A 24,317-nucleotide genomic window follows, 5' to 3' on the forward strand; every position below is an offset into this window, starting at 1 on the left:
TCTTTTCTGTTCTTGTTATAGTTCATATCACTGGCATGGACTCAAAAGTCAATCTTCCAATTTAAGTTACTACTAAAATTTACAAACTTGACGTGAAGATTACATCGTATTTACAAAGAACTTGGCACTTACAGAATAAATTATTGACTTTTCTTTAAATCCAGACCAGGGCACCCATGGTTCAGGCAAATGGGAAAGCCTGATGCCTTATTATATATTATGCTACATTAACATGAATAAATAAAGTTTCCAGCTGGTAATTCATCCACAGCGCTGGCCCTGGTGCTGAAAACATGTACCTTCCGTTTCTAATCCATGGAGAGGGTAGAGAAGCTTTCAGTCCAGAGACAGCAAAGGTTGCATGTTTTCTTCCTCATTTTTATCCATGCGTTTTAGCACTGTAGGTTCCACGACTGATTGGGATCTGGAAAAGATAAAGCCAATGTCAGCGCGTTACTGCCAAACAATCACATTCTCTTCTCTGTCTTTTCTCCTTTATTTCTTCTCTCTTGGATGTGGATTGACTTCTATAACAAGGGATTTATGAACTGAGAACGTGCACATTGACAAAGACACACTCATGGTGATTGTTTCAGAGGAAACAACCTCCTCTGGCCCCTGAATACAACATACCCAGCAGAGGATTCTAAATACACAACAACAGGCTTAAGCTCTTATCTTTATAATCAAGAAGAGCCTTTTCTTTGAGCCTGAGAACTTCTAGTACAGGACTGATATATTCCAAGAGAACATCACTGAAAGGGGAAATTATTATGGTGAATTTACCATTATAAGAAATGAAGTAGAAATAATAGGAGCCTTGAATTCTGGCTTCAAGGGTTCTATGAAACAACTTCAACAGGAATGTGCATTTTTAACCATCTTTTTTAAAATACATAAGGAGCACAATAGGACAAAGTCAATATTTCATATGAGTTTTGTTAAATTTTCCACTAGAACATCTGAATAAAATCAATCTTATTCTTCAAAATCTATGATATGGTTTAAAACTTCAACAACCTCTCTTGTTTAGGCAGCAGTACTTTACTATTAGAGAAACAAATCATGTGAAAACCCTTACATATGCTTTTGATAGCAGGTGGGAATTACATCTCAATTCATCACCAGGAAACAACACGAAATTGAGAAGGAGGAAAGTCAATGAAACGTGCTGCAGTGGTGGCGGAAGCTGCCATCTTAATGGCTATGGCATTAAAGAAGCAGCCGTCCTTTGAAATTTCTCCTCTGTAATGAATTTTTCCCTGCTGCTGCATTCCAGCCATTTGGCTATTGCTGGGACGATTTGCGTCTTAGTAGACCTCATTAACTTTCAAAAAGAAAGACTGGAAGTGAAAATACAACCACACACGCTAATGAAAAAGAACAGCAATGGAAGGAATTATCAAAGCAAAAATAATTACAAGATTAGCTGATAAATCGACTCTTTCATTTAAATAAACAAATTCCTTTCTAAAGAGAGAATGAAGAGGAAGGTGAGAACAGTTATATCAGGAGGTTTATTTTCTAAGTCGTTTTCACTGTTTTATCTCAATAATAGGTATTAGATGCATAAATCAGAATGGAGCCTAGCCACAGTTGAATATGGGTGTGTGTGTGTCTGTGTGTCTGTGCAGGAGAGAGAGAAAGAGGGAAAGGAGCAATGATAATTTATCTTAGAAAACAGTACATGAATAAAATACACTTTAGCACAATTGACAACTGCACAAAACACTTAATAATTAGACCTGTAACATTATTTTTCTTAGACTCAAGTGAAATAATTGTTTCCCCAAGGTGAATCCATGCTAAAATATGCAGAGGTTCATTTAATGTCCTGCCCTAGGGTGTTAACCGGACAACTAGCGTCCGCTGGACGATAAGTTCCATAAGCAGGGACTTTATCAGCGTCTCTCCTTGCTACAGACACAATATGTGTCACAGAGCCTGTGACACAGGAGGATTTCAGTGTCTTAATTCTTATCCAATTAATACTTTCCAAACTGAAAGAAGCTGGATGTCAAGCATTCAAACTGGAGGGTGATGAAGATAAAGCAATTTATCCTGTGAAGAAAAAAATTCTTTACAGAAAAGTTATTGTAAAATCTCACAAAGTATACAAATGTTGCGGTACATCCTAATAATATTAAGTAGACACCAAAGCTCTTCAGACAGCATAGAGTCTACACATTTAGCATTTGCTAAATATAATGTTCTATTAAAACACACATTGTACACACACACACATACACACGTATTATATATTGTTACTTTCCTTAACTACTTTGGTGGGTCAGACGGTAAAGTGTCTGCTTGCAATGCAGGAGACCTGGGTTCAAACCCTGGGAGGATCGCCTGGAGAAGGAAATGGCAACCCACTCCAGTACTCTTGCCTGGAAAATCCCATGGACGGAGGAGCCTGATAGGCTACAGTCAGTGAGGTCGCAAAGAGTCAGACACGACTGAGCGACTGCACTTTCTTTCTTTCTTTTATGGCAATTTTAGTAAAATATTTTAAATTGCAGTGCACTATTCAACCTGGGATTAAGTTTCTAGTTTGTTTTTATCATGTACTACAGATGTTAGACTTGTCCGATTATGAATGCTGATGGCTCCATATGCAGAGAAATTCCTCAATAAAACAAGACAGAAAGAAACAATTTCTGATTAAGAATTTTTGGTATTTAATTGTCCCAAGTATACTGTTGTTTTAGTCTAGACTTTCTTTTTGCCCTCTTGTACAAAACAACAGGGTTATTTGCGCGCGACTGGTTATTGAATTGGTCTTTTTCAACTACAATAGAGGAAGCTATCTGTCATTAGCTCATAGGACATCTTAGTCCCCAGGCTCTGCTGTCTTTCAATGAATAACTTTTTCCCATGAAAACCTGTAGTTTAACTTTAATTATCCAGGTATCATTTATTCATTTATTATGCATTTACAATATTGTGCTATACCTTAGTGTTTGAAAGACTAGATTTTTGGACAGAAATGGATTCCAATTGCACTTCCTGTGATTTACTAGTTCTGTGACCAACTGGAGGCTATTTAAACGTCCTAAGATTTTGTTCCCTTACTTGTGAAATACGGAAAATACCATCTACATCATACAGATGTACTAAGGATCAAATGCAATAATGCATAATCCCCAGCATTAATTCTGGCAAATAGTATATGGTAGCAGTTAAAGAAATGACTTACAGAATACTACTGCCTGTGTTCCAATATTAGCATTGCGGTTTTGTAGCTATGGAACATGTAGAAGTTACTTACCTTCTCTGTATCAGGGTTTCCTCATCAATAAGATGGATACAGTATCACCTTATTAGTTGTTTAGAAAAGCAAAGAAGTTGATATATACAAAACATTAGATAGGGTTTGACAGGTTGTAACAATAGATTCAATAGATAGATTGAATAGATGTTGAATATTATTTAATCAAGTGGAGGCACATATTACCCATAATCTAATGAGCTCTGTATTCTTTCACTTGATTATGCTATCTCTCCACAAATTTACACAGAACATAATCTTCTTCCTATCATGCTCAGTTGCACAGTCATGTCCAACTCTTTGAGACCCCATGGACTGCAGCCCACCAGGCTCCTCTGTCCATGGGATTTTACAGGTGAGAATACTGAAGTGGGTTGCCATTTCTTCTTCCTATACAAGAAGCTGAATTCACCCAAAGGAATAGCTATCTATAACCCATTTGTGAAGGAATGATTTTTCCCCCTCTCAATCTAAAAATGATATAAAACTGGAAAAGAAAATGAAGGAAAGGTGAAATCTAGAAACAATTATCTCCCATCCTTGACGGGGAACTGCTATTTCCTTCCAGAGAGAAGATAAAAATCATGTGAAACAACTCTCTTGATCTCATTCTTCAGGAGTTTTCAAATAGAACCATATAAGCTTCACAGGATGCAAAACCTATACCAAACAAAGGGTGTCTGAAATTCCAATCTGCCCATGTCTGAAAATCCAATCAGCAAGAAACTCAGGGTTGGGGAAGTCATCATGCTATGAGCCAAGTCTGCAGGGGACAAAATGGCCTAATTAATTGGAATAGAGAAGCAGGATCCAAAAAGACTTCAAAAGGTGGATCGCCAGAACCAAATCTAACAAGATGATGTCAATCAATTAAAATAATGTGCTTAGAAGAAAGAGCTAAGTATAGAAATAGAGAATTATGAGGATAAAGGTCTAGAAGTAAGGAGACTAGTTTTAAGGAGCTCAATATGAGTCAGCAATGCACCCTGGCTGCCTGAACGACCGCAACAGTGACAACAATAAACAAAGGAAGCCAATGAGGGCTATGCTGCAAAGTCAGGGCTTCTGGAATCTCAACGGAAGCAGCGATAGCATCAGATGTCACCTCTACCTTTCCAAGCACTGCACTTAAAAGGGGCCGCTGACAGACAGCAGAGAACTCCTTCATTCCTCTGACCGGTACTTCGTGAGCATTCTTTGTGCAGCACACACTACTCCAGGTACTGAAGATTCAGGAGAGAACAGGACAGACAAAGGCACTGAAGTCTCCCTGAAGCTTACATGGCAGGATGAAAGGGATAAATAATTAAAGCAAATCAATTATTTCACAGGCTAATAGTGAGCTATAAAGAAAATAAAGGAGATGATTGATTGGAAGTGGCTAGAATGCAGAGTAGAGCTTATTAAGACCTGGTGACTAACCAAAAGACCTTCTGGAGGAGGTGACCTTTGATCGGGGCCAGCCATTGGAAGATAGAGGAAAAGGGCATTCCAAGCAGAGGCTGAAGAAGAATAAAGAAAAATGCTGTGTGAAAGGTGGAGAGAAAAGGGAGATAAACTTGGAGGAAAGAGGTAGGCAGAGGCAGATTATGCAGCATATTGTAAGTCACAATATGAAATTGATTGCATGCATTGTATAATTAATAGTCACTTAAAAATTCAAAGCAGAGAAGTGAAATGATCCGATTTACATTTTAAAAATACTATTTTGATTGACACACAGATAATAAATGGAAAAGGATTAGGGTAGAGGCAAAGACAGCAGGTAAGAAATTTTGGAGGAAGTGCAGGTGATGAGGATACAGCTAAGGCTGCAGAGGGTACGGAGGGAAGTATGCTCAGAGGAAGGGACCGCACTAGTTAACAAGTCACAGAAGGAGGGGCTGAAGCAAATAAGCACCGCTAGCTGGCAAGGGAAAAGACCCGAGGCCACCTATGAGAGCTGTCTCTGAATCCTCCGAGAGCTCAGTTCTAGAGTGAGGGCACCCTGTGTCATGCTGTTACAGAAGAGTGGAAAAGAGTTATACTCACAACGTGCAAGGCTCTGTACCTCATAGACTGGAATCCTGTTCCATTACATATAGACTATGCGACTTGGGGGGTACAAATATCTGTTTAATAGGATTGCTATGAAACCTAAATGAATTTTACCAAAAAAAAGCACCTCGTAAGGGCTTAACTCAGGGATTCCCTGGTAGCTCAGCTGGTAAAGAATCTGCCTGCAATGCAGGAGACGCTGGTTCAATTTCTGCTTTGGGAAGTTCCCCTGGAGAAGGGATAGGCTACCCACTCCAGTATTCTTGGGCTTCCTTTATGGCTCAGCTGGTAAAGAATCCACCTGCAATGTGGGAGACCTGGTTTCGATCCCTGGGTTGGGAAGATCCCCTGGAAAAGGGAAAGTCTACCCACTCCAGTATTCTTGGGCTTCCTGGTGGCTCATACGGTAAAGAATTCACCTGCCATGCAGGAGGCCTGGGCTCGATCCTGGGATTGGGAAGATTCCCCTGGAGGAGGGCATGACAACATACTCCCGTATACTTGCCTGGAGAATTCCCATGAACAGAGGAGCCTGGAGGGCTACAGTCCATGGGGTCACAAAGAGTCGGACATGACTGAGCAGCTAAGCACAGTACACAAGCGCCTAACTCATGAGAAGTTGGTAATAAATGATAGGCTGTAATAATTATCATTATTAGGATTTTTATTTTTATCAGAAGGAACCTATTCTTGTGGCTTTTAACCACTTTTTTTCTTAGAAAACTTTGAGAATGTGATGAAATATGCCTTCTCTCCAGAAAAAAATGCACTACATACACAAACACACACACATATATGTGTGTGTATATATTGGCCACTCAGTTGTGTCTGACTCTTTGCGACCCCATGGACTGTAGCCCACCAGGCTCCTCCATCCATGGAATTCTCCAGGCAAGGATACTGGGGTGGGTTGTCATGACCTTCTCCAGGTGTCCTGCACTGTAGACAGAATTTCTACCCTCCTAGCCACTGGGGAAATATATATATACACACACACACACACATAGATATGTATACATACATATATACACACACAGTTTTTAATACAACTATTAGCACTTAACAGACTCCTTTGAGAGTCCATTAATGAACACTTTTAGCAGAGCATAAAACTCAAATTAGGAAGAACTGTTTTAAAAGGAAATGAGTTGAGAAGCCCGAACTTCATTTAAACATAATCTTGTCGATTAATGGGGAAATTAAAGCTGGAGATGTCACTGGCCTTCCCATTTTGCCCAAGTTGTTGTGGAGCAATCTGGGAGAGAAAGGCATCACAGACACACACACACACGCCCCAGCACCAGCAACAGCAACAAATAAAAGAGGTCAGTCTAAAACAACAGGGTTGTCCCTGCATGAGTCAGTGGTAACTGAAAGACCACAAGATTGTCATCAGAGAAGGATGTAGGACAATGTTGGGGATGACATGTAAGATGCTCTTGGGTCCTCCCTGAACTAGGTGAAGAAGAATTGTAGGAGCTGTGGTTCCTGTATTTCCAGGATGGGAAATCAACCGAGAAATAACATTTGTTGCCATTATCCAAATGAAGCTTGGGCTGGTACAGCCTGGGGTAGCATGAGAATTAGAAGTCTTCTGGTTTGCTACAGAACGCAAACACAGAGTCAGTTCTGCATTTGCATCTCTCTAGCAACCCCCCTGCCCTCAATCACCAGTAGACTATGGCAGGACATATGTTTTATACATACTGAATCCAAAACATTTAGGAAAGCTTCTATTACAGAGCATGTGTTGAATAAATACACATTGATTGAGAGAAAACAGGCCTAATAACACCATAAGAGTCAAAGCAGAAAATTAGATATTCTCAACATTGAATTCTGTAAAGATTAAAGCCATAGGGAAACAGAAGGTTTTGCCCCAGGAATGGCTAGATAGAAATGTTTAAACAGAAACCTGGCAGAGATACCGAAAAAGGAACAGAAGCTTTGAATGATAATGTTTGAAGTGTGTGTGTATGCGTGTGCTTGCTATGGATCCCTTTCTTCAAATGAAATCTTACACAGAAGTCCAAAAAAATTGTTTAGACAGCCTCACCACAGTGGAGAGGGTCACTGTCCCCACACCACCCCACTTGCCCCGAGACACTCAACCAGAGCCTTAAAGTGCAGTTTGAAAAGCCACTGGATTGGGTGACTTCTAAGGGGCCAGCTAGACTCTCTGTGAATCTGGGGCAGAACTCTGAGTTGAGGTTACCTCAAATGACTTTATCTTTGACTCAAAACTCCTAGACATCCAAACACAGGAGCATGAAAGGCTTTAAAATCCCACCAAGTATCTACTTTAGAAAAATATAAAATCTGGAGTTGTATCAGGCACCCCCAACCTTGGCCCAGCCCACTTCCCAGGTACCCCCAGCTCACCTCTTCATGGACTTGGGGGAGAGTTCCTTCTCTACCTCCTTGACAGGCATGCTATAGGAGTCCACATTGTATTCACTGTCATCATCATACTCATGGTCCAGCAGTGTTCTTGCCCAGGTTCCCATGTCATAAGGGGGAAGCATTCCTCCAAACTCAGAGGGCAGAATCTCAGGATGAATTAGTTGGTGTAGACTGTTCAGGTTGTTACCATGCAAAAATATCTACAAACAGAAGAAGAAGGTGGGGAAAACACACAGAGGAGAATAAATATCATGTAGATTCCAGGGATTGGGGTAGGGTAGGAGGAGGGATTGCAGATAGAAGGACCCAAAACAAGAGTTTTCCATGTCTGTTAACATATTTAAGCCTCTCTTCTACTCTGTGAAATAGGCAGTGTGGCATCATAATCCTAATATTTCATATAAAAACCCTGAGGCTCAGGGACTTTAAGTAGCTTCTAGAAGGTCAGATCATTTTTAAAGAATTGTAACTGCAAATTTCATTTCCTGCTTCATAGCCGAGAACATGAGCAGAATCTAATGTGCTTACTTCGATCTGTACATCATCCTGGTGTTAGCTGTGCAAAGCTGATGATGAGCATAATGAATGCTATTAAAACAGACTTTTCTCATGAGGAACTCATCAACTGCTGAGGCCATTCAAGTTACTGAACCCCAAAGCTGTCACCAGTTTGGCTTTGTCGTTATGATCAATAAAAATAAGAATACTGTAACCACTAAATTACTGCTTTATAATGCAAAGTATGTGATGTAAATAAAAGTAGATTAGCATCATCACAATGAAAGGTTGACTGAAGAGTCACACCCCAAAGGAGTTATGTCCTGTAATGTTGCCAGCATCTTCTCTGCTACAGATTTCCATGCTTCTCATTCAAATCGTAAATGGAATGAGTTGAAACTGTAAAGCTGTGTGTATATGTTAATCATTGTTATTACTGGCTACACAGAGCTTCTTGTTAAATTGGAGGATCACTTAAGCTACATAGTCAAGATGTGTTTCTCCCTAAATAGCTACCCCTTTTCTCTTCTTTTAATCTCAAACCTGCAGATCAGCCTTCTCTAATAAAGTACTACTGTCATCTTATACAGATTTATATATTTATTTAAAGATGATAGCTTATAAGTGGCTTAGAAATAATCTCATATTTCAGGTTCAAGATGAATGAGCTAAGACATTCCTCTTGATTTCCATCCTTTTAGAATCCACTTAAGTAAATATTTTGGGAAACAAAGACCATGTGTGCATGTTCTTAGTCACTCAGTCAGGTCCAACTCTGTAACCCTCCAGGCTCCTCTGTCCATGGGGATTCTCCAGGCAAGAGTACTGGAGTGGGTTGCCATTTCCTTCTCCAGGGGATCTTCCCGACCCAGGGATTGAACCCGGGTCTCCCGCACTGCAGGCAAACGCTTTACCGTCTGATCTACCAGGGAAGCCCTAGTCTATATCAAAAAAAATGAGAAGAATGGGAGTCACCAATCAACAAGTAATACTAATAAATTACGGAAGAGTATAAAAGAACGTGAGAGCAGGTACTGGCCAAAACGATCACAGCAAGTGGCCGGTGGAATACATAATATTACAGAGGTGGAAGATACTTTCTGACCCAAGTTAAATCAGGTTATTTGCAAATTTTCCACCTTCCCGCTCCTGTTTACAGAGCACAACAGCCTAGGAAAACACACACACCCTTATAATTTTCCTGGGAAGACGAAATTCTAGTGCCTGAAATCCCCACTTTATTAGGTATACAACCTTTCTTTCATCAGACGTGTTGCTTCACATCAGAAACTTTCTCTTTCAAGTCAAGAGTTATGGTGATAAATCCATAGAAAAGTAAATGTAATTCACACTACTTCTCTTTTTGCCAACACTCTGCTACCTCCTCCCTCAACATCGCTCTCAGCTTTGGCCTTGTTTCCTCTTTCCCAGAAAAAAAGCAGGGCAACCAGATGAGATCCACCCACTAGCATCTGTGTCCATATGCTTTGCCTTTGCTCCCAGCACAATGGAAGAATACACTCTACAAAGGCCAACCCCTCCACCTGTGCACTAGAATTCATCCTCTCTTCCACTCAGTTATATTTCCCAAGCAATTATCTCTTGTCTCTCTCACATCATCAGATTTCTTCTTTGTTATGCATGTTTTCCATCAAAGAACAAACATAGCAACTCTACTCTTGCCTCCCCCTCCCCATACAGATACATTAAACCTATCTTGACCCTACTTCTATTTCCAGTTATTATCCTATTTTCTCCTTCCTCTTACTGCAAAATTCAACAAAGGAATTATCTATATTCATTGCCCAAGTACATTTGTCCCATTTTTCCTGAATCCAATCCAAATAGGTTTGCCTCCCACCACTACAACAGAAATAGCTCTTGTCAAGATCCTTCTCACTGCTAAATTCAGTGTCGAATAATTCTCTATCCTTATTTTTCTTAAACTCTCAGTAGCACTGGGTAGAGTAGATTCTCCTCAATGAAAATTTTCTCCCAGGATCTCTCGGTTTCCTATTATCTGATAGATGCCTTCTGTAGTCCCTTTGGCTGGTTGTTCCACTTCTGCAATATCTTAACATCAGAGAGCTTCAGGCTTCAGTTCTTGGATTTATTATCTTCTCTAACTGCGCTCAGGTAATTTGGAAATCAACCCCAAATATTCATTGGAAGGACTGATGCTGAAGCTGAAACTCCAATCCTTTGGCCACCTGATTCGAAGAGTCCACTCACTGGAAAAGACCCTGATACTGGGAAAGACTGAGGGCAGGAGGAGAAGAGGGTAACAGAGGATGAGATGGTCGGATGGCATCACCAACTCAATGGACATCAATTTGAGCAAACTCTGGGAAACTGAAGGACAGGGAAGGCTCACGTGCTTCCGTTCATGGGGTCACAAAGAAACAGACACGACTTAGTGACTGAACAAATACAAGGTTTAAATATCATCCATACACTGAAAATGTGTAGCCTGAATCCAGACCTCTCTTTTGAACTCCATATTACTACTTTTACTCTCTGTGTCACACCTCCACTTAAATGATCAATGGGCACCTCAAACATGTCATGTCTAAAATGGAACTTATAACTTTCTCCCCTAAATCAGATTCTCCCTATTTTCAAGGTCAGCTAATGGTACAAATATGCTTCTAGTTACTCAGGCCAAAACCTCTGACTCATCTTCTACTTCTCTCATTGAGTTGTCAGTAAATTCTTCTGGTACTACCTCCAAAATCTATCCTGAACTCAAACATCTGAACAACCCCACCACTACAACCCTAACTCAATTCCTATCATCCTTTCCACTGTATTACTGCACTAGCCTCCGAGCTGCTCTCCCTACTTCCACTCTTGCCACCAAGACTCTACTCTCAACACAGAAGCCAGAAGGACTGTGTCAAAACATCAGTCAGATCATGTTAGTCTGCTCACAATCCCCCATCAGCTTCTCCTTTCTCTTAGAGTAAATCCTTTCAAATCCTCTCTGAACACTTTCAGTGAATGCATCTCCTGCGACTCATCTGCTGGAGCATCCAGGCACACATTTGTCTCATCTTATTGAAGTTTTACTACATTCTCACCCTTATATATTTTTCTTCCTCCATTTCACTCAGGAAGTCTGGTCCTTAGGGGCTCTTTTGCCTCAGATTACCTTACAATTATACTTAGGCTGAATTTTTTAATTAAAAATTTTTAAAGCTTAAAATTTTATTTTCCTAAACTGTGCCATTAAAGAGATTATGGTAGGAGACCATAATTATTGGAAGAGGAGGGTAAAATATTTTTAAGAATTAGCAAGGAGTAGAAGAGAAAGTCCATGATACTGAGGAAAAAGTAGAAGCTGTGACAACTAGTAGGAAAATCAGTTTCCTGTCAGCTCTTGGGGTCTGGCAGGACCACGTCCATGGACCAGCTAAACAGTTCACAGGGATAGTGAATTGAAACCTAGTCATTGGATTCTAACATCAATAAAGATGCTTGGGTCCAAAAAGAGACCTTAATTTAAGGAACTAATATTAGTTTGAACAGTGAACACGTCAAAAGTGGCCATGATGGATTGTAAGTTCGGCTATACGTGAAATATTCCAGACATTGGTGAAATTTTGAGAAGAGATCTCTGTAACACTTAAGGTGGACATTCCCATCAGCCCAGCATGTTGGAAACTCAAAGTCTGCTTTAATTTAAGAAACTGAAGAACTAAATGTCCATTTGTAAAAGATGATTCACAACTTTTCTTTAGGTTTTCTTTTACCAGTTTTTCAGAACATAGCATCTGCATTATAAGGTGCTTGAGTAATACTGTAAGGCTGAATCACTTGGGATTCCAGGAAGGAAATATAACAATAGCGTTGTATTTTGCATTGATTATATAAGCAGAAATCAAGGGTGTTTTAATTTACAATTATTTTCTCATACAAAAATTCTCAAATCATGTAGTTTTAATTAAAATGGTAAAATCCAAGTACCTCACTTCCATCTAGAATAGTGCCAGCAATATCTTCTTCTAGGCATTGTCAAAATCATCAAATTCCACCAAATAACTCCCAAACCTAGAGCTTTCCTCGTTTTGTAGATTTGACACTCTCCAGTCTTTTCAACAGAGCAGCATCATGTCAAAATAAAGTCACAACAAGTCAACCCTGAACTCAGTCTTTTAAATGCTGCTCATTTCACTCTGACTGAAAGCCCAGATCTGATGGCAGCGTGCAAGGCCCTCCAAGAGCTGGCACACCACGTTCCCACCCATCCAACGCCCTGCTATCCCTCTTATAGCTCATTTGGCTCCAACTTTTCTGGCCTCCTTGCGTGTGTGCTAACTCACTTCAGTTGTGTCCAACTCTTTGGACCCTATGGGCTGTAGCCCACCAGGCTCCTCTGTCCATGGGATTCTCCCAGCAAGAATACTGGAGTGGGTTGCCCTCCTCCAGGGGATCTTCCTGACCCAGGGATTGAATTCATGTCTCTTATGTCTCCTACATTGGAAAGCAGGTTCTTTACCACTAGGGCCATCTGGGAAGGCCTCCTTGCTATTTGTCAAATATTCCAGGCTTGTTTCTGCCCAAGAACCACTGCCTCTGCTATTCCTGAACCTGGAACAGTCTTCCCAGTAAATCTGTATTTTCAGTTCTACTATCTCCTAGCTGAGATTTAGAGCAAATGGTTTCACTTTCCATGCCTCATTTTCCCATCTATAAAAGGAGAAAAATAATAATGCTTACCCTAAAGCCTTGTTGGAAGGACTAAATGAGTTAACATATTGAAAACACTTAGAACAGCATGTGGTGTAGAGTGATTGCTACATTAACGTTCACTGGTCTAATTTGTACTAAAAACCCCAGCAGGTACTTTGGATCACCTGATTATCCCTTCACAAAAGATTGCTTGAAAGTGTTATTTCTGAGGCATGTCAATCCGTTGTTTTGAACTATAAATTGTAAATCAACTTGATTTACAAATATTCATTGGAAGGACTGATGCTGAAGCTGAAACTCCAATATTCTGGCTACCTGATACGAAGAGCTGATTCATTGGAAAAGACTCTGACGCTGGGAAAGATTGATAGCAGGAGGAGAAGGGGGCAACAGAAGATGAGATGGTTGGATGGCATCATTGACTCAATGGACAGGAGTCTGAGCAAGCTCTGGGAGACACTGAAGGACAGGGAAGCCTGGCGTGCTGCAGTCCATGGGGTCACAAAGAGTCAGATATGACTTAGCAGCTGAACAACAACAAATTAACTTGAATCTTGGTGATAGAAATAATTCCTGATATAAATTATCATTGTCTACAGAATTCTTCCTCCTAAATTACTAAAACATATTCAACAAATTCATAAGCAGAAAACTCTCTGTTCACAAATGTTTGAAACCAACACACACCTAACAATGACTTCACTTCCACACTTACAGTAAGGCTTTATGGCACTAAACTACCCGAAGTGCCTTCTCATTCACTTAGAAACATGGGAAATTATCTTCTGCATGGATTTAGAAGTAACTATATTTTACTGTGGAACTAATCATTTGAAAATTGGTCACAGCACAGTGGTAAAAATATCTCTAAATGCGAAGCTATTTGGATTCAAATGTTAACTCTACAACTTTACAGCTGTGTAAATGAGTAAGCAAGTTATTTATCCATCCTAAAACTTAACTTTCCTCAGCTTTGAAATAGAAAATGATGCTACTAATCATACTTTTCAGAGATGTTTGCAGGATAAGATGAAATAATGTATATTAAATTCACTTTAAAATCATCATGATGTCTACATTGAAAATTAATAAAACATTTTAATTTAAATATAATTTAATACACACATATCTAACATAGATTCATTGTGCAACAAGTTTCTCAGGTCTTTTATTTATATTTCTTGGTTTATAATGACTGTCAGGAATTTGCAAGTTTGAAATGTGTTTGGTATTGTAGTTTTCCGGCTTCCCAGGTGGCATACTGGTAAAGAACCCCCCTGCCAATGCAGGAAACACAAGAGATGCAGGTTCCATCCCTGGGTCAGAAGATCCCCTGGAGGAGGAAATGGAAACCTGCTTCGTACTCTTGTCCAAAAGATTTCCATGGACAGAGGAGCCTGGTGGGCTACAGTCCATGGAGTCATAAAGAGTCGGACACAGCTGAGTGATTGAGCACATGTATTGTGTTAAATGAGTTACATAAATTTTTATATTCTCAGGAAAATGATTATTTTGGAACATCCTTTGAATATCCTAGTTGTTGGATAATACTAAATCTTGGAATGCAAGCAACCTGTAATTTAAAGAAATATTAAAATTTCTACACATGAACATTCTGTCTGTAATGTATGATTGCTCATGACAATCACTACAAAATTATATTAAATATCACAAAATTCACCATATATAATGCAATACATATTGTGAAATAACTAACACCCATTTATTAACATATTAAAAATTTCTGTCTAAATGTTGCTTGAAACTAAGTGTACCAATAGCAATACAGTAACATGGCATATTTTTTTTTTTTACTTTTAAACTGAGGCTTTAATATATGATGAATGTGCTAAAATGTTCTCCCCATTTGCGGAAAAGCAAGAGAGTTAGTTTTTAAATATTTCTTTCACAGATACACTGTTCAGAATTAATCACAAGGTTTTAAATTTTGTAAAATATCTTTTATGTTAAATATATATTCAGTATAGAAGCACACTTTTGCTGTAGCAAACATTATACACACAGTATGCATGAGAATTTATTGAATGGGGAGCAGAAAGGAAATAAACAAACAAAAAAAACCAGAGAAGCAAACAAATACCCTTTTCCGAGTCTTCTCCTTCAGGAAAGGCCGGATCACGGTGTACAGGGCATGGATGTACCATGGTTGGTTAACAAAATGAATTCCTCCAAATCGTGCTGGGAAACTATCCTAGAGTAACATAGAGGGGGAAAAAAATTAAAACACACTTTAAAACATTGAGAAGGTGAAGGGAAGGTTAAGGGAACAAATTTGTTATTTCACACACTTAAATGAGATTATCTGTATAGCAAAAGAAAAAGAAAAAAGAACCTTACTGCAATTAACACTGTAAATTTCATATGGAAACTGAAGGAATATGTAACAAAGCACATCTTTCTTAAGAACTGGTTGTTGACAGGAATTTCAGTGTTTCTAAGAGTGCCACATTTCAAGCTTGCAAATTCCTGACAGTCATTATAAACCAAGAAATATAAATAAAAGACCTGAGAAATTTGTTGCACAATGAATCTATGTTAGATATATGTGTATTAAATTATATTTAAATTAAAATGTTTCATTAATTTTCAATGTAGACATCTATAATGTAAGGACTGTCACATATCAAACTCATTTTATTCTCTTTATTATCAACTTTACTCTGAACACTCTCCTTATTCCAGCTACCAAAGAAAGGAAATGTGCTTAAGCAAAATAAAAACCTGGAAGTGTAATGTAAGAAAATTTGCACACGCATTTTGTCAGGTTAAATGGAACTCGCATAATCCATTCTTATCTCACAGGAGGAAAACAGGGCTATCACAAAGCCATCTTCTCCTTCAGTAAGAACTCTCCGTGCAAGATTTGCATCTGAAGGGATGCAGAGGTGTTTTCTTCCTACCTGTGACTAAATAAGTGCATCTCAAGTCCACCCCCAAATCTGAATAGAATCCTTAAATCAAACAAATTATGACATTTGACAGTCCTAAGATTCTGAATAAATGCACCTGATGGTTCAAAATTCCATGCTGAGCTGACTACAAAAGTCTCCTTTTAAAAATCCATCCACTAGAAGTCTCTCTTGAGTGGCATCCTAATAATTAACATATTTCTGGATACTACATAGAGCATAAATAGGAACAAAAGAAAAGAAACGGAAATAATTATAGATCTATTTTCTTAATTTAAATTTTCTCTTGAATAAGATTCAAAAGATTTGAAAATACTACTTTGTTTTTAGGGAACACATGAGCATTAAGGACTTGGTTGGTTCAAACAGTAAAGAATTAGCCTGCAATGCAGGAGACTTGGGTTCGATCCCCAGGTGGGAAAGATCCCCTGGAGAAGGGAATGGCTGGGGATTCCAGTATTCTTGCCTGGAGAATTCCAAGGACAGAAGTGCCTAGCAGGCTACAGTCCACGGGGTTGCAAAGAGTCAGAAATGACTGAACGACTAACGCTTTCACTTTATGAGCATAAGAAATTAATTAGTGATTTTGTACATTGGCTTTTGAGTCAACAACCATTTTTTTGGCAAAGAAATTTCTATCTCTGAGAATAATACACTATGAAAACACCACGGTATTTCTAATAATAAATTGGTAAAATGTGTCTTAGTCTATGTCAGTGTCTTACTTCTTTTATAAATTTGCGGTTTTCATTCATCAAAAGATTATTACAAAACAGAAACGAATCAAGTTGAAAAGAAGACATAGTCGCTTTTAAATCATGACATTTTTAAACATAAAAAGAAGATAAATAATGTATATACAGTAAAAAGAATACTAAAATGTGCCCTCCATTCAGCTTAAGAAATAGAATGTGCTGGTAACCTTGAAGTTTACTGTATTTTCATATTCTTTCACTTACCCACATTTTTAAATTTCATATTTTACTTCAAATATAAGCATTTCTTTTGCTTACATTTTATATTATAAATATGAATATAAAATATCATATTTATTATTTTATATTTTGCATATTTTATTTATTTTTATATTTTATTATTTTGCTATGTGTGTTAGTTGCTCAGTCAGGTCCGAATCTTTGAGAAACCATGAATTGTAACTCACCAAGCTCCTCTCTCAAGCAAGAATACTACACATACAAATATACCTGGCTTTCCCTGGTGGCTCAGCAGCAAAAACCTGCCTGCAATGCAGGAGCCGCAGGAGATGCGAGTTAGATCCCTGGGTTGGGAAGATTCCCTGGAAGAGGGCATGGTAACCCACTCTAGTATTCTTACCTAGAGAATCCCATGGACAGAGGAGGCTGGTGGGCTACTGTCCATAGGGTCACAAAGAGTCGGACTCAACTGAAGTGACTTAGCAGGCGCCATGTAAACTTTATACAAATGTCACAGTGAATGTCATCACATAATGGTGTTATTGAGGTTTGTGGGATTTGAAATATAAACATTTTGTGCATAGCTACAGTTCACTGCCACTATCGTATGCACACCATTTCATAGTTGCTCTTCAGTCGTTTAGTCGTGTCCAACTCTTTGCGACCCCATGGACTGCAGCATGCCAGGCTTTCCTGGCCTTCTCTATCTGCCAGAATTTGATCAAATTCATGTCCATCAAGTTAGTGACACTATACAACCATCTCATCCTCTGCAGCCTCCTTCTCGTCTTGACCTCAGTCTTTCTGAGCATCAAGGTCTTTTCCAATGAGTCGGCTCTTCGCATCAGGTGGCCAAAGTATTGGAGCTTCAGCTTCAACATTAGTCCTTCCAGTGAGTATTCAAGGTTGATTTCTTTTAAGATTGACTGGTTTGATCTCCTTGCTGTCTAAGTGACTCTCAGGAGTCTTCTCTAGCACCAGATTTTGAAAGCATCAATTCCTCGTCACTCAGCCTTCTTTATGATCCAACTCTCACATCCATACATAAATACTGGAAAAACCATAGCTTTGACTTGATGGACCTTTATTAGCAAAGTGATGTCTCTGCTTTTTATTATGCTGTCTAGGTTGGTCATAGCTTTTCTTCCAAGGAGCAAGTGTCTTTTAATTTTGTGGCTACGGTCACCATCTGCAGTGATTTTGGAGTCCAAGAATATAAAATCAGACACTGTTTCCACTTTTTCCCTATCTATTTGCCATGAAGTGATAGGACTGGATGACATGATCTTAGTTTTTTGAATGTTGAGTTTTAAGCCAGGTTTTTCACTCTCCCCTTTCACCTTCATCAAGAAGCTCTTTAGTTCCTCTTCTGTTAGAAGAGGTGAGATTAAATTGTACCAATTTATACTCTTCCTTCCACCAGTAATGCAGGAAAGTTCTGGCTATTCCTCATACACTTGGTATTGTCAATTTTCCTAATGCCAATCTAATGAGTATAAAATAGGTTCTCTTGACACTTTAATTTGCTAGTTGCTTGGTCTTTGCTCATTTTAATTCCATCATTAATAACATTGTTTGATAGCATAACCATTTTACTCCAGAGGTATTCTGCTTCTGAGTCCGTGAGGGCCTGTCTCTGCTGACTTTGTTCATGATATCTTGTTTACAGTGAGTTTATATTTGGCTACAATTAATCACTGGGAATCCTGAAAGAGCTATCTTGCGGATGCTTCTCACCAGGCAAGATCTATATTAGCTCCTACCAGGTTCCATCAACCTAGTTTGGATTTAATTTAATTTCTCATCTCACGGTTTCTCTGACTGTAGGAGTTATGTATATGCAAATGTCAGACACATGAGACAATTATTACTTCAGAGTATCAGGGAAGACTATTATCATCATCATTATCAATATTAATATTATTATTACTACTATTATTTTTATACCTGAATATGGAAGAGGCGGACTTCCCTGGTGGTTCAGAATTAAGGAATCTGTCTGCAATGCAGGAGAAGCAGGATATGGGGATTTGATCCCTGGGTTGGGAAGATCCCCTGGAGAAGAACACGGCAACCCACTCCAGTATTCTTGCCAGAAAAATCTCATGGACCGAGGAGCTTGGCAAGCTATTGTCCATGGGGTCGCAAAGAGTTGGACCCAACCGAAGCAACTGAGCAAGCTCGCATGGGAGGGGCAGACAGGTTTCCTTGAAGGTTTCCTGGCCAGCTGGGATTTTCCCAGCACAACCTTCCCCTAAGGACGTAGCACTTGGAGGAATGCAGGTTCTCATCAGTCACCAACTTGCCCTCAGTGTGTGCAAGCCTCATGCCTGCTCCTGCCAAGCCCATAGCCCCAGCAACCATTACTCCAAAATTCTAGGTTCTTGTGTGTGTATGTGCTCAGCTGCATCCAACTCCTTGCAGCCCCATGGACTGCAGCCCACTAGGTTCCTCTGCCCATGGAATTTTCTAGGCAAGAATACTGGAGTGGGTCGCCATGCCCTCTTCCAGATCTTTCCAACTCAGGGACTGAACCCTCATCTCTTGTCTCCTGCATTGGCCGGTGGATTCTTTACCACTAGCGCCACCTAGGTTCTTACAGTCAACATTTACCTGCAGAACCATTCAAACTTCACTTAAAATTCTTTTTTCTTTCAAGTAGACTCTGTGTGCTAGTCTCTGCTGGGACTTGTCTTATGTTCACTAGAGTTCAGCAGATCATCTAGACATATTTTCACTGTGATTTATTCAAGACTTTGGTGTTTCATGGCAGGGCGTTCTTGAAGAATTTTTAACCTACAGCACTACCTGAAGCAGAACTACTTGGTACGCTTTTAAAATATACTCCTGAGTGAGCATTTTGATCTCTAGAACAAAACTGAATGAGCAACAGTTATCGATTTATTTAACCAAAAGTCTTAGCTCAGAGATTTTTCAACTTTGAGAATCATTTGAAGGTCATGCTTCTTTTGCTGTGAAAAAGGAATATGCACACATAAGCACATAACGTACAATTGATGCCATTAGACACATCTTTAAACACAGAATAACTTGGTCACAGTTGAGATGGTGTAAAAGAGAAAGAAAAGCACTGCCTTTGAAATCAAGTAGACTTGGGTTAAAATTATAACTTAACACCGCCTGTGAACTCTCAGGTATCCAAGTCCACAACAAGGACATAACATTGATTCCTTCCTTTCGTCACTGTGACACCACTCATTTCCTCTCTCCTTCTCTTCTGCTTGTGGTGTTACCATTATATGTATGATACACCTTTTGTAGCTGCCTGCAGTCCTTGGCTATTCTGTTCTGCTTTTTTTCCTTTGTTCTCTTTGCGTTTTGGGTTTTGAGGTTTCTATTGATATATCCTCAAGCTCAGAGATTCTTCCTTAGCTGTGTCCAGTCTACTAAAAAGTCTGTCAAAGGCATTGCTCATTTTTGTCACCGTGTTTTTGATCTCTAGCATTTCTTTCTTGGTTCTTTTTTAGAATTTCCACCTCTCGACTTACACTGCCCACCTGTTTTAACCTGCTTTCCAGTTTATCTGTTAAAGCCCTTAGCATACTCCTCATGTTTGTTTAAATTCCCAGTCTAATAATTCCAGCATCCCTGTCATGTATCATTCTGATGATTATTCTGTTTCTTCAAATTGTGCTTTCTACCTTTTTTCAGCTATGCATTATAATTTTTTCATGATAGCCAGGGAAGACCTACCAGGTAAAAGGAACTATTGTAAAAAGCTTTCAGTAATATAATGGTAAGATGTGGGGCAGGGTAAAGCGTTCTGTAGTCTAGTGGACTAGCTCTCATGCTTTTAATGATCCTGCCTCTTGACTGTGCACTCACAAGTGTTTGGTTTTTGCTTTTTAATTTTTTTCTCCCCACTTAGGTAGAACAACATGGCTAAAGTGCCCAGAGTTGGATATTTCTCTTCTCCCATGTGGAAGACTAAAATTGGGAATTTTCTTTCCTTAGGTCAGTTGTGGTAGTTTAGTCGCTAAGTCGTGTCCGACTCTCGTGACCCCGTGGACAGTAGCCTGCCAGGTTCCTCTGTCCATGGGATTCTCCAGGCAAGAATGCTGGAGTGAGTTGTCCTTTCCTTCTCCACATAGGTCAGTTAGATTCTAATAATACCCAGCCGGTTGGGCTCTGGTTACCTGAACCTACTAGGAGATATTAAAATTGTCTCTTAATTTACAAACTGTGAGCTCCTTAAGTGCAGAGGTCGTGGGTTCTCCTGAGAGCAAGCCTTGATGTCCAGAGCACAGTGCTCTGGCATAATTAAAAATGGTTCCTTCTTCCCGCCCCTGAAGCAAACACAAGGGGATTTTTCTCACTTACTGAGAGAACTTGGGTCAAGATTCTGGATGTAAATCTCACTGAAGTGTGGATGGCCCCCTATACCTGCACCCTCACTGGAGTTTTTCATTCTCAGAATTTTGTACAATGAGCCTCCAGCAATTTGTCAATTATAATTCAGGCTGTCCATCTCCAGCATTGGTTCCCACGTTGGTTTCTAATCGAGAGTTTCTGCCCCACTAAGTCAAGGCTGCCTGTATTCACCTGTTTCTCCAGTCTTGGAGGTAGGGGATTGCCCTGTATCCTAGTATCATCTTTAAAAATCTAAGAATAGTCTGACTTTTCAATCTGTTCCATTTTTTCCTTGTTAGGACAAGTTGCTTGGAAGCAACTTCCAAGCTTTTTATATGTGAAACTGAAAACCAGAAGTCTGATTCCTTCACTTCTTACCACACCCCAAGTCCTGCAATGTTTATACCCAATGCTGTGCAGCTTCATATTTTCAAATTCACCTTCCAGATGATGCTAGTGTGATCCCAGGAAAATCTGAAACCACTGTCCCCATTTATCTGTTTAGTACCATGTCACTTCCCTCCATCCCCTTCATGTCTATTCATATTCATGTGCTGTTTTATTATTTGTTGATTCTATTCCTTTTTTCCCCCTTTTAAAAATAATCTGCTCATACTGAACCCTTAAGAATCAGCTCAGGCAACACCTTCTCCAGGAAGCTCTTTTGATCCTTTTCCTCACTTCTCATTCCACTGAAAGAAAGGAAAGTTGAAAGTGAAATCGCTCAGGCAAATCGACTCTTTGTTCAGCCGTGTCGACTCTTTGCAATCCCGTGGACTGTAGCCTGTCAGGCTCCTCCATCCATGGGATTCTCCAGGCAAGAATACTGGAGTGGGTTGCCATTTCCTTCGCCAGGGAATCTTCCTGACCCAGGGATCAAACCCAGGTCTCCTGCTTTACGGAAAGACTCTTCACCATTGGAGCCACTGGGGAATCCCCACTGGTAGCGTCATCCCACTACTCTCCCATAAAAGCTTGCCTCTACCATCACAGTGCTGGAGTCCATCACTGCACCTACCATGAGATACTAACACTGCCTCTTAATTCACCTGCTTTCACTACTAAACTGTGAGCTCTGAGTGCAGAGGTTTCTGCAGTCAAAGTGTTCCATATGATCTGCTGGTGCTGGGCCCGGCATCCATTTCCACCCACTTCATGCCCACCTAAGAGAGCAGGGCATGGAAGGCTAAACCACAGGAAAATTACCACTAGGGTTCCTAATAGGAGAGATCTATACAAGATCCACTTGAGTAAGATTTAAAGGGCTAAAAGGAGGCGGTAGTCACCTTCTGCACAATGACAGCTGCTAAACAAGCACCGGGCTTCCCTGGGGGCTCAGGGGTAAAGAATCTGTCTGTCAGTGCAGGAGATGCAGGTTTGATCCCTCGGTCGGGAAGATCCAAGATCTGGAGAAGGAAATGGCAACCTACTTCAGTATTCTTGCCCGGGGAAATTCAGTGGACGGAGGAGCCTGAAGTACATGGAGCCACAAAAGAGTTGGACCCAACATAGCGACTAAATAACAACAAAAGCAAGCTCTAGAGGAGCAATTGTTTCCAGCAGTGTCTGGACGCGATCTTCCACTTTCTAGTTGTCACTTTGGCAGGTAAAAGTCTGCTGGGACATCAGTCAGTAAGAAGGTAAAGACATTTGTTTATTGACCTCTGAATCACATCTGCAGGGTTGTGACCTCAAAACAAGAGAGCAGTCAGAGTCCTCCCTAATTCTCATTCCTCCTGCTCTTCACTCTCTCCATTTAAATCCACTTTCCTTCGAACTATCCAGAGATTTCGGTTTTGCGCATTGAATGCTGATCCAGACTGTGCTTGATTCACCTTTATCCTACTAGCGTTTTGAAAATGTGTGTATATATGTGTGCGTCCCAGAGCAAAGCTAGATGAATACTTATTAAAGGAAATGGATCTTGATATTTATTATTTAATTAAGCCATATTCCCTGAGCTACAATTCCTTTATCTGCAAAATGGGAACAACATTTAATAGAATTGCTACGGCTAACCACTGGTGTTACTCATTCAGCACACCTGCTCGGTACTAAGCTACCAAGTTAACAACCAGCTCTCCCTTTATACAAGTGGAAATGACCGTGGAGGAAATTTTATAATGTGGTTTACTGGGCAGTTGTTTGGCCTGAAATAACACTACACAGTGCATGCACGCGTGCTAAGTTCTTCAGTTCTGTCCTACTCTTTGCGACCCTATGGTCTGTAGCCCACCAGGCTCCTCTGTCCATGGGGTTCTCCAGACAAGAATACTGGAGCAGGTTGCCATGCCCTTCTCCAACACTACAGAGTACAAAACAATAATAACAATATCAAGAAAATACAATATGCTAATCATTGGCTCTGCTGGACACATTGCTGTTCGCTGGAGACAATGAAACAGGAAATGCTTTGCAATTAATGAGAGTAGGGCCAAAAAGGGCTGAAGAAAGTTAATAGAATTTCTATCCTCCAAGAGCTTTCGCCAGTTCACCTGCTTCCATTCATTTTCCCTTGAGTAGAACATTTGGGCTTAATGCACGAACTCTCTTGAATAAATTTTTCAGTTAGTGCAAACGTGACCCCCTAAAGCTCTAGTGGAATTCAGCATCTCTGCAAGCCTCTGTAGACCTTTCAGTTCAGTTCAGTCACTCAGTCGTGTCCGACTCTTTGTGACCCCATGGACTGCAGCACACCAGGCCTCCCTGTCCATCACCAACTCCTGGAGCTTGCTCAAACTCATGTCCATTGAGTCAGTGATGCCATCCAATCATCTCATCCTCTGTCGACTAGAAACTTAAATAAATATCATTCTTTGGGAGAAGATGGATTTGGAAGCACTTCTATCCTGTAGTATGTGAGTTTCTTTAAGAGGTGACTGCCTTGAGAAACAATTGCAAAACAAGCTCAGTTAAAGCAAAGCCTTGACCATCTCCTCACTGGCACAGGAAAAACTGTAGACTTTGGTATCATTGGCACCGTATGGAGGAGTAAACATATTTATGGGGCCACCCAGGTGGCCTAGTGGTAAAGAATTTGCCTGCCAAGCAGGAGACACGGGTTTGATCCCTAGGAGGGAAGATCCCCTGGAGAAGGAAATGGCAACCCACTTCAGTATCCTTGCCTGGAGAACCTCATGGACAGAGGAGCCTGGCAGGCTATAGTCCACGTGATTGCAA

General features: G+C 40.1%; 1 protein-coding gene across 1 annotated transcript in view; it reads right to left on the reverse strand.

Annotated features, from left to right (window-relative positions):
* Positions 1-336: 336 nt before the first annotated feature.
* The window catches only part of CLVS2 (clavesin 2), a 71,473-nt gene continuing 47,492 nt past the window's right edge, over positions 337-24,317 (reverse strand). The window contains exons 3-5 of the mRNA XM_065911798.1: positions 15,003-15,113; positions 7,691-7,911; positions 337-424 (exon numbers count right to left, since the gene is read on the reverse strand). Of these exons, the coding sequence (XP_065767870.1) occupies positions 337-424; positions 7,691-7,911; positions 15,003-15,113 (420 nt within the window). The remainder of the gene's footprint in view (positions 425-7,690; positions 7,912-15,002; positions 15,114-24,317) is intronic.

Source organism: Muntiacus reevesi, chromosome 19, assembly GCF_963930625.1.
Source record: "Muntiacus reevesi chromosome 19, mMunRee1.1, whole genome shotgun sequence".
Taxonomy (NCBI): domain Eukaryota; kingdom Metazoa; phylum Chordata; class Mammalia; order Artiodactyla; family Cervidae; genus Muntiacus; species Muntiacus reevesi.